Here is a 9,568-nt window from a genome sequence, read left to right on the forward strand (position 1 = left end):
AAATAGGTATTTCTATTGCCTCCTCCCAGGCAAGGTGGAAGATGAAGGGAGTTGAATCACAAAGTACAAATCAAAACCACTCTGATGAAGGAAAAAGCCGAAACTACAAAAACTCAAAATCACTTTGCAGAGGAAAACCTGGTTTGACAAAGTAACAAAGAAACTCAAAGTTAAATTAGTTAAGGAGCATGGCATGGACTAAAAACCTGACTAGACAAAGAATCGACAAAAATTCAAACTTGGATGAGGCATGGAATGAGGCCTGGAATGAGGCCTGGAATGAGGCCTGGAATGAGGCTTGGAATGAGGCCTGGAATGAGACCTGGAATGAGGCTTGGAATGAGGCCTGGAATGAGGCCTGGAATGAGGCCTGGAATGAGGCTTGGAATGAGGCATGGAATGATGCCTGGAATGAGGCCTGGAATGGCGTAAGTTTTTTGACATGAAGGACAAGACGAACTGATATGACACGAACTGTGACAGAGGAGCAGTGGTCCTCACTGTGGCCCCCCAGCAAGAAGGTTGTGGGTGGAGCCCCGGCTGGAGCACGGGGTCTTTCTGGGTGGAGTCCATATTCATTAGTTTTTCTACGGTAGACATTTCAGGGATGCACAATGTTTGGTTTTGTTGTGTTCCAATGAAATTTTTTTACTGCAGGTATTTAAAAAAGCGATTACCAGGTATGTTACATTTATCAACTTTTTCTTCAAATGTCATCAGCACCTTTTGTGAGTTGTTATGATCTCCAATTTTTTTCCAGGCCCCTCGTAGCCCAGATTTAAAATCCAACGTCTGCTTTTCCTGGAGGGAAGGAGACATTTCTCCATATTGAGCTGAGATACTGTTTGACTTGACGCCACACGACAATCTTTTTTTTTTTTGCCCTTCTTTTAAGGATTGCGCTGCATGCTGAATACAGGTGTGTAGGGAGGGGCAGACTCAGCTGGAGCTCCTCCATTTCCTTCCAGAGAGGTCCATCCCTTCCAGTGCAGCAGAACAGCAATGTTCTTAGCTGTGCTGCCCAGTGATGCCAGAGTGGACTGGGACAGTTCAGCCCCCTCCGTCAAAGGGTCAGTACAGTCTTGAGAGCCGTGTCCAGGAACTTCTAATATCCCAGAGACATCCAACAAACAATGTTTTAAGTTGCATGAACAGGTTATTTGGAGGAGGAAGTGGAAGATTTTGAAACAGGTGCAGTAATTTAGGCAGTATATTCATTTTACGACATTTATTTTGCCTATTAGTGACGCTGGTATCCAGAGATATTTGAATGTGTTCCATTGATGGTGCATAGTCACTGGTTGAAGTATGTTTAAGTTTGAGGACAATTTGGATACCCAGATATGGGAAGCGGTCCACAATTTTCAGAGGAAAGACAAGAAAAGAAATGAAAAGATGAACCTTTATTCGTCCCTCAGAGGGGAAACAGGCACTGTTACAGCAGCAGAAACAGAGAAGTAGCAGCAGAAAAAATACAAAAGCAATAAATAGCAGAAACTCTAATAAACTACAAGAAACAATAATAAACTACAAGAAAGGCTTTTGTAGGAGGTTTGTACTTCCTAATTGGTTTAGGAACATTATTGATGGTTTGTTTAAGTTGTATCCTGAGATTTTTCAAATCTACCAATGAGTTTTCATAATTCAGGAATTGATTTTTCCATCTTTTCCAGAAAGATGATTACATCATCCACAAACAGAGCCAGACGGTGTTCCTGTTGTGCAACTCTTAATATGCCTGTTTGTTTATGTGCTCTTACAGCTGTTGCCAGTGGTTTGATAGCCATTATAAACAGAAAAGGGGATAGGGGATCTGCCTGTTGACATCCTCTTTGTATTTTCATGGTTTTGGATATGTTACGATTAGTCGTGATTTCAGCATGTAGTTCTGCATGAAGTAGTTTTATCCATTTATTAAAGTTTTCTCCAAAAGCAAAACATGTAAGGATTTCAGATAAATATGTCCATTCCACTCTGCTTTTTCAAGCTTTTTCAGCGTCTAACATCAGTAATGCTGCATCTGCTGCCCCCCTTTCCTCCATCAATATATTCAGAATTATGCTTACATCATGGAAGCCATGCCTACCTTGTTCAAAGCCATTTTGATCTTTATCTATAATATTTGGGGGGAAAAATGTCACTTTACTTGACTTCAAACCAGTTGTGGCAATAAAGTCCAAAGTGTGGACACGGCAATGAGTAGGCCTTCGACGAAATGAACCAAGTTAAATGAATCCACAACACTTAAGAAGTCATCAGCATTTGAGTTACATTGGTTAGATGCACAAGAAACTGTGCTGACAACCATCAGTCCCACCAACCTGCCCTTTGAGAACCACGCCCAGGCGCTACAGATGCCCCTCCTCCATCCTACACTGTCCATCTCCAGTTCCACCACACAGCTCAGTGACCCCATGGCCAGTCCTCCCACTTGTGGAACCATACGTAGCAGACTCAGGTGGTAGTCACCCCACCCCGGATTCAAAATTTGGTCTGCAGGGAACCAAATATTCTCACTGACCGCAAGGTCAAGGAGCCTTGCTCGTTGGTGTGGCAGTCAGAAAGCATATTTCACAATGCTGATGGTGATCCGTTGCAGCACGTATCAGGTGCAGTGGTATTTCCCATTTTTTTCTTGGGGGTGTAAAAGCTTTATGATCCGTTGCAGCACGTATCAGGTGCAGTGGTTTTTCCCATTTTTTTCTTGGGAGTGTAAAAGCTTTCTGATCCGTTGCAGCATGTATCAGGTGCAGAGGTTTTTCCCATTTGTTTCTTGGGGGTGTAAAAGCTTTCTGATCCGTTGCAGCACGTATCAGGTGCAGTGGTTTTTCCCATTTTTTTCTTGGGAGTGTAAAAGCTTTCTGATCCGTTGAAGCATGTATCAGGTGCAGTGGTTTTTCCCATTTTTTTCTTGGGGGTGTCAAAGCTTTCTGGTCCGTTGCAGCACGTATCAGGTGCAGTGGTATTTCCCATTTTTTTCTTGGGGGTGTCAAAGCTTTCCGATCCGTTGCAGCACGTATCAGGTGCAGTGGTTTTTCCCATTTTTTTCTTGAGGGTGGAAAAGCTTTCTGATCCGTTGCAGCACGTATCAGGTGCAGTGGTTTTTCCCATTTTTTTCTTGGGGGTGGAAAAGCTTTCTGATCCGTTGCAGCACGTATCAGGTGCAGTGTTTTTTCCCATTTTTTTCTTGGGGGTGGAAAAGCTTTATGATCCGTTGCAGCATGTATCAGGTGCAGTGGTTTTTCCCATTTTTTTCTTGGGGGTGGAAAAGCTTTCTGATCTGTTGCAGCACGTATGAGGTGCAATGGTTTTTCCCATTTTTTTCTTGGGGGTGGAAAAGCTTTCTGATCCGTTGCAGCACGTATCAGGTGCAGTGGTTTTTCCCATTTTTTTCTTGGGGGTGGAAAAGCTTTCTGATCCGTTGCAGCACGTACCAGGTGCAGTGGTTTTTCCCATTTTTTTCTTGGGGGTGGAAAAGCTTTCTGATCCATTGCAGCACGTATCAGGTGCAGTGGTTTTTCCCATTTTTTTCTTGGGAGTGGAAAAGCTTTCTGATCCGTTGCAGCACGTATCAGGTGCAGTGGTTTTTCCCATTTGTTTCTTGGGGGTGGAAAAGCTTTCTGATCCGTTGCAGCACGTATCAGGTGCAGTGGTTTTTCCCATTTTTTTCTCGGGAGTGGAAAAGCTTTCTGATCCGTTGTAGCACGTATCAGGTGCAGTGGTTTTTCCCATTTTTTTCTCGGGAGTGGAAAAGCTTTCTGATCCGTTGCAGCACGTATCAGGTGCAGTGGTTTTTCCCATTTTTTTCTTGGGAGTGGAAAAGCTCTCTGATCCGTTGTAGCACGTATCAGGTGCAGTGGTTTTTCCCATTTTTTTCTTGGGGGTGTAAAAGCTTTATGATCCGTTGCAGCACGTAACAGGTGCAGTGGTTTTTCCCATTTTTTTCTTGGGAGTGTAAAAGCTTTCTGATCCGTTGCAGCACGTATCAGGTGCAGTGGTTTTTCCCATTTTTTTCTTGGGGGTGTAAAAGCTTTCTGATCCGTTGCAGCACGTAACAGGTGCAGTGGTTTTTCCCATTTTTTTCTTGGGAGTGTAAAAGCTTTATGATCCGTTGCAGCACGTAACAGGTGCAGTGGTTTTTCCCATTTTTTTCTTGGGAGTGTAAAAGCTTTATGATCCGTTGCAGCACGTATCAGGTGCAGTGGTTTTTCCCATTTTTTTCTTGGGGATGGAAAAGCTTTCTGATCCGTTGCAGCATGTATCAGGTGCAGTGGTTTTTCCCATTTCTTTCTTGGGAGTGGAAAAGCTTTCTGAGCTGTTGCAGCACGTATCAGGTGTAGTGGTTTTTCACATTTTTTTCTTGGGAGTGTAAAAGCTTTCTGATCCGTTGCAGCATGTATCAGGTGCAGTGGTTTTTCCCATTTTTTTCTTGGGAGTGGAAAAGCTTTCTGAGCTGTTGCAGCACGTATCAGGTGCAGTGGTTTTTCCCATTTTTTTCTTGGGGGTGTCAAAGCTTTATGATCCGTTGCAGCACGTATCAGGTGCAGTGGTTTTTCCCATTTTTTTCTTGAGGGTGGAAAAGCTTTCTGATCCGTTGCAGCACGTATCAGGTGCAGTGGTTTTTCCCATTTTTTTCTTGAGGATGGAAAAGCTTTCTGATCCGTTGCAGCACGTATCAGGTGCAGTGGTTTTTCCCATTTTTTTCTTGGGGGTGGAAAAGCTTTATGATCCGTTGCAGCATGTATCAGATGCAGTGGTTTTTCCCATTTTTTTCTTGGGGGTGGAAAAGCTTTCTGATCTGTTGCAGCACGTATGAGGTGCAATGGTTTTTCCCATTTTTTTCTTGGGGGTGGAAAAGCTTTCTGATCCGTTGCAGCACGTATCAGGTGCAGTGGTTTTTCCCATTTTTTTCTTGGGGGTGGAAAAGCTTTCTGATCCGTTGCAGCACGTACCAGGTGCAGTGGTTTTTCCCATTTTTTTCTTGGGGGTGGAAAAGCTTTCTGATCCGTTGCAGCACGTATCAGGTGCAGTGGTTTTTCCCATTTTTTTCTTGGGAGTGGAAAAGCTTTCTGATCCGTTGCAGCACGTATCAGGTGCAGTGGTTTTTCCCATTTGTTTCTTGGGGGTGGAAAAGCTTTATGATCCGTTGCAGCATGTATCAGATGCAGTGGTTTTTCCCATTTTTTTCTTGGGGGTGGAAAAGCTTTCTGATCTGTTGCAGCACGTATGAGGTGCAATGGTTTTTCCCATTTTTTTCTTGGGGGTGGAAAAGCTTTCTGATCCGTTGCAGCACGTATCAGGTGCAGTGGTTTTTCCCATTTTTTTCTTGGGGGTGGAAAAGCTTTCTGATCCGTTGCAGCACGTACCAGGTGCAGTGGTTTTTCCCATTTTTTTCTTGGGGGTGGAAAAGCTTTCTGATCCGTTGCAGCACGTATCAGGTGCAGTGGTTTTTCCCATTTTTTTCTTGGGAGTGGAAAAGCTTTCTGATCCGTTGCAGCACGTATCAGGTGCAGTGGTTTTTCCCATTTGTTTCTTGGGGGTGGAAAAGCTTTCTGATCCGTTGCAGCACGTATCAGGTGCAGTGGTTTTTCCCATTTTTTTCTCGGGAGTGGAAAAGCTTTCTGATCCGTTGTAGCACGTATCAGGTGCAGTGGTTTTTCCCATTTTTTTCTTGGGAGTGGAAAAGCTTTCTGATCCGTTGCAGCACGTATCAGGTGCAGTGGTTTTTCCCATTTTTTTCTTGGGAGTGGAAAAGCTTTCTGATCCGTTGTAGCACTTATCAGGTGCAGTGGTTTTTCCCATTTTTTTCTTGGGGGTGTAAAAGCTTTATGATCCGTTGCAGCACGTATCAGGTGCAGTGGTTTTTCCCATTTTTTTCTTGGGGGTGGAAAAGCTTTCTGATCCGTTGCAGCACGTACCAGGTGCAGTGGTTTTTCCCATTTTTTTCTTGGGGGTGGAAAAGCTTTCTGATCCGTTGCAGCACGTATCAGGTGCAGTGGTTTTTCCCATTTTTTTCTTGGGAGTGGAAAAGCTTTCTGATCCGTTGCAGCACGTATCAGGTGCAGTGGTTTTTCCCATTTGTTTCTTGGGGGTGGAAAAGCTTTCTGATCCGTTGCAGCACGTATCAGGTGCAGTGGTTTTTCCCATTTTTTTCTCGGGAGTGGAAAAGCTTTCTGATCCGTTGTAGCACGTATCAGGTGCAGTGGTTTTTCCCATTTTTTTCTTGGGAGTGGAAAAGCTTTCTGATCCGTTGCAGCACGTATCAGGTGCAGTGGTTTTTCCCATTTTTTTCTTGGGAGTGGAAAAGCTTTCTGATCCGTTGTAGCACTTATCAGGTGCAGTGGTTTTTCCCATTTTTTTCTTGGGGGTGTAAAAGCTTTATGATCCGTTGCAGCACGTATCAGGTGCAGTGGTTTTTCCCATTTTTTTCTTGGGAGTGGAAAAGCTTTCTGATCCGTTGTAGCACTTATCAGGTGCAGTGGTTTTTCCCATTTTTTTCTTGGGGGTGTAAAAGCTTTCTGATCCGTTGCAGCACGTATCAGGTGCAGTGGTTTTTCCCATTTTTTTCTTGGGAGTGTCAAAGCTTTCTGATCCGTTGCAGCACGTATCAGGTGCAGTGGTTTTTCCCATTTTTTTCTTGGGGATGGAAAAGCTTTCTGATCCGTTGCAGCATGTATCAGGTGCAGTGGTTTTTCCCATTTCTTTCTTGGGAGTGGAAAAGCTTTCTTCACCATCCCTTCTTCCTGCTGCTGCTCTTGCTTTTCTCTTTCTAACTCTTCCATCTCTCTCTGCTGCTGTTGTCTCTTCTCCACTCGGGCCTTGTCTTTCACTTTCCTGCAACATCAAAAACGACCATGACTTTGTGTTGTGGGTCTATCAGAACTCAACCTTTTCATGTAAAACTGCTGATTCATTGCAAAAGTAAATATGCAGCTTCACATGGGTCACTGAAAATAAGCACCATGCCGTACCTCTGCAGTTCCCCTTCATCCTGACGGACCTCCATGGCCTCTTTTCTCAGCATGCCTGCTTTGGTGGGCTTAAAGGTGTTGCTGTCTCTCTGAAAGAATCAACAGTTCTGTTAACTGATGCACGTGGAAAGAAATCATCCTGGAGACAGAAAAAGAACTGATCGTAGACGTCACCTTATCACTGGGAGGAGGTTCTTTATAAAATCTCTTGAATTTCTGCTCTTCACTCAGTTCTTCCTTGATCTGGGACTCCACTTTCTGAGGGATGAAAGACAATGAAGCAGATATGTAAATAAAAGCTGTAAAGTGACCTGTTTGGAGGTGATTTGATGTATAAGAAAATATGTTGGATGTAACTGCCAGTAAAGGAATGTTTTTAGACGTCTCTACCTTTTTGCGATCCCACAGGATTGGATTTGCACATCTGACTTGTTTCACATTTGCCTGATGCAGCAGCTCCTTTAGTGAGGAACAGATTGGATATCAATACAGCGCCATGGAAGAAGGAATCATTGAATATCTACTGGAGGTAGAAGCACAGGGACTGATACAATGACTACCAAATGAAAGCACACGTCCATGTGTACATGTGTCAGCTGCTTCGTGACACAGAATCTCTTGACGATCATTCAGGCCTTTCAGATATCACATTTTTGTCAGGGGATGATAATTAGCTGACATCGTACCTCCGTCTTTTTACGGTTCTGCTGCTTCATCTGCTGGAGTATCTCAAACTCTTTTGGAGCCTTGTTCGTGCTTTTTGGTATCTAGGAAACCACAATCATTTTAGTGATACATGCAATAAAACCTCTATTAATATGCAATCTAATGCATGTACACATCTAATTGTAAATATTCAAAGGAAATAAATGGGTCTTACTGGTTTGGGATGGGTGAGAGGGACCCCCTGGGGCTCAGTGGGGTTTTTTGGCACCTTCTTGACCTGATGCCCTTTGGGAAACTGCTTTGCAAGCTGGACTACAATTTTATTAATCTCAGGTCGCCATCTGAAGGGGAAAATAAACGTGTTGCCTCCTACTGTATCTTGCCTTTAAAACAACTGATTTCTTCAAAATGGTCACAGACAGTTTAGTTCACCTCAACAGGGGACCAATTAACTTCTCCTCCACATGGGCAGCATCACTCACACTGTTCCACTTCTCTTGGATGCATGTGGTGAGGTTTGAGGAAAAGAAACTCAGGAACTAGAACAGAACACATGAACAAAACCATTCTCCATGAAAGAGCACGAGACAGTTCCTTCTTTCCAGTGCCTCATCCATGAAATGCACCATCACTGGTACTATCGGATGAAGGACCAAGTTTTTGTACATTAAAGTAGTACAGTCTTATTGATGGAAAAATGTATTCTTGATCAAATTGATGTTCTTACAGCATGCATGTTTTTGCAGTCCAGTGCCTTGACAATGATGTCAAAGCGTCGAAGTCCAATCTCATCCAAGGCAAATGTGGCCAGGTAACAGATAACTGACAAAACAATAGAAGTACATCAGTCGCCATTTTGTTTCTTTCTGACTGAAATGAAAAAGTGCCGTTTACTTACTGGCGAGCTGGCTGCGATGACTTTTGGGTATCTTTCCATTTTGGCCATAGAAGTCATCGATCACCAGGTCCACCAGGGTTTTGTGCTCAATACATCCAGAAATGACATCAAGCACAAACTTCTGCTGCTGGGTTCCCCTTTTCTACAACAAAAACCAACGTGATATTGCTGAGTTGATATGGTGGACGATCAGCATCTGAGCTTGCTAGCAGCTATTTAATCCCTCTGGTGTACCTTCAGGTCCTTTGAAGCATCTTTCAGGAAGTTCTCCACTTGATGTTTGCCTGGGGTGAACTTATCAAAGACCTTAATGGCCTCTTTGACAAGTGCTCCATACATAGTTGCCATTCTATTTTTACCTGCAGTGAGAGAATGATCAATGAAGAGAAAGACTTTTCATAGCAGATGAAAGACACGGACTTTCCAGCACCGATGCAAAGACAAATGTAACCAAGCTAAAAGCTGGTTCAGATCAATGCTACACAACAAAACTGCAGGATGTTCCAGCAAAATATTCCTGCAACGTGAATGTGTCAGTTGTAGAAAATCTGAAATTGTTGTATGGAGTCTCAGAAGTTCCACCAAGTGCAGTTTTAGAAATGTACTGCTTTGCTTGTTGGATGTGTGGCAACATGAGCGCTACATGTCACTTGACTGATTCTTTAGAACAGTGGCAGCTACCGAGAACCTCTGCCAAAAAGTTTTTGTCAACTTACCAAAAAAGACTTGTCTGGTATTCAACGTTCGCTGTTCAGTGTGTGTTTGTCTTTGGGATGAGACGCCTTATAAGTCATTTTCTATTGTGAGTGGCAAAATTACCCAGTGTTGTCCTTGATAAGTTCAGTGATGTCACTGAGATCAACCAATCAAAGCCACTGATGTGTGTGTGTCAGTTAACATGGCTGACTGAGTGAAGGTGACTGATCAGCTGACATCACAGGTTTGATTCTGCCTGGACAGCTTTGATCCTCGGTGACATCATCTGGCTGGTCAGGTCACAGCAGAGGAGCAGATGTTCAGAGCCCCAAGACCA

The 9,568-nt window shown here is 43.6% G+C and overlaps 1 protein-coding gene across 5 annotated transcripts; it reads right to left on the reverse strand.

Annotated features, from left to right (window-relative positions):
- Positions 1–1,205: 1,205 nt before the first annotated feature.
- On the reverse strand, positions 1,206–9,305 carry LOC147268762 (cilia- and flagella-associated protein 99-like). 5 transcript variants are annotated; one of them, XR_015119025.1, is made up of 10 exons: positions 8,770–9,305; positions 8,536–8,677; positions 8,365–8,459; positions 8,070–8,176; positions 7,852–7,978; positions 7,658–7,738; positions 7,362–7,491; positions 7,146–7,229; positions 6,972–7,060; positions 1,206–6,834 (listed from the first exon to the last, which is right to left on the reverse strand). XR_015119025.1 is itself a non-coding variant. In XM_086222569.1 (10 exons), the coding sequence occupies exons 1-10, from the start codon at positions 8,881–8,883 to the stop codon at positions 2,529–2,531; spliced, it is 5,214 nt and encodes a 1,737-aa protein (XP_086078695.1). In that variant the 5' UTR covers positions 8,884–9,305; the 3' UTR covers positions 1,209–2,528. The 5 variants fall into 5 exon arrangements, 3 of the variants coding, with proteins under 3 accessions (XP_086078695.1, XP_086078704.1, XP_086078720.1); XM_086222569.1 differs by having other exon boundaries at positions 1,209–6,834; positions 7,362–7,430; XR_015119024.1 differs by having other exon boundaries at positions 1,207–6,834; positions 6,972–7,229; positions 7,362–7,430.
- Positions 9,306–9,568: the final 263 nt, after the last annotated feature.

Source organism: Aulostomus chinensis, chromosome 2, assembly GCF_037954235.1.
Source record: "Aulostomus chinensis isolate RoL2024-O1b breed Wild chromosome 2, RoL_Achi_v1.0, whole genome shotgun sequence".
Taxonomy (NCBI): Eukaryota; Metazoa; Chordata; class Actinopteri; order Syngnathiformes; family Aulostomidae; genus Aulostomus; species Aulostomus chinensis.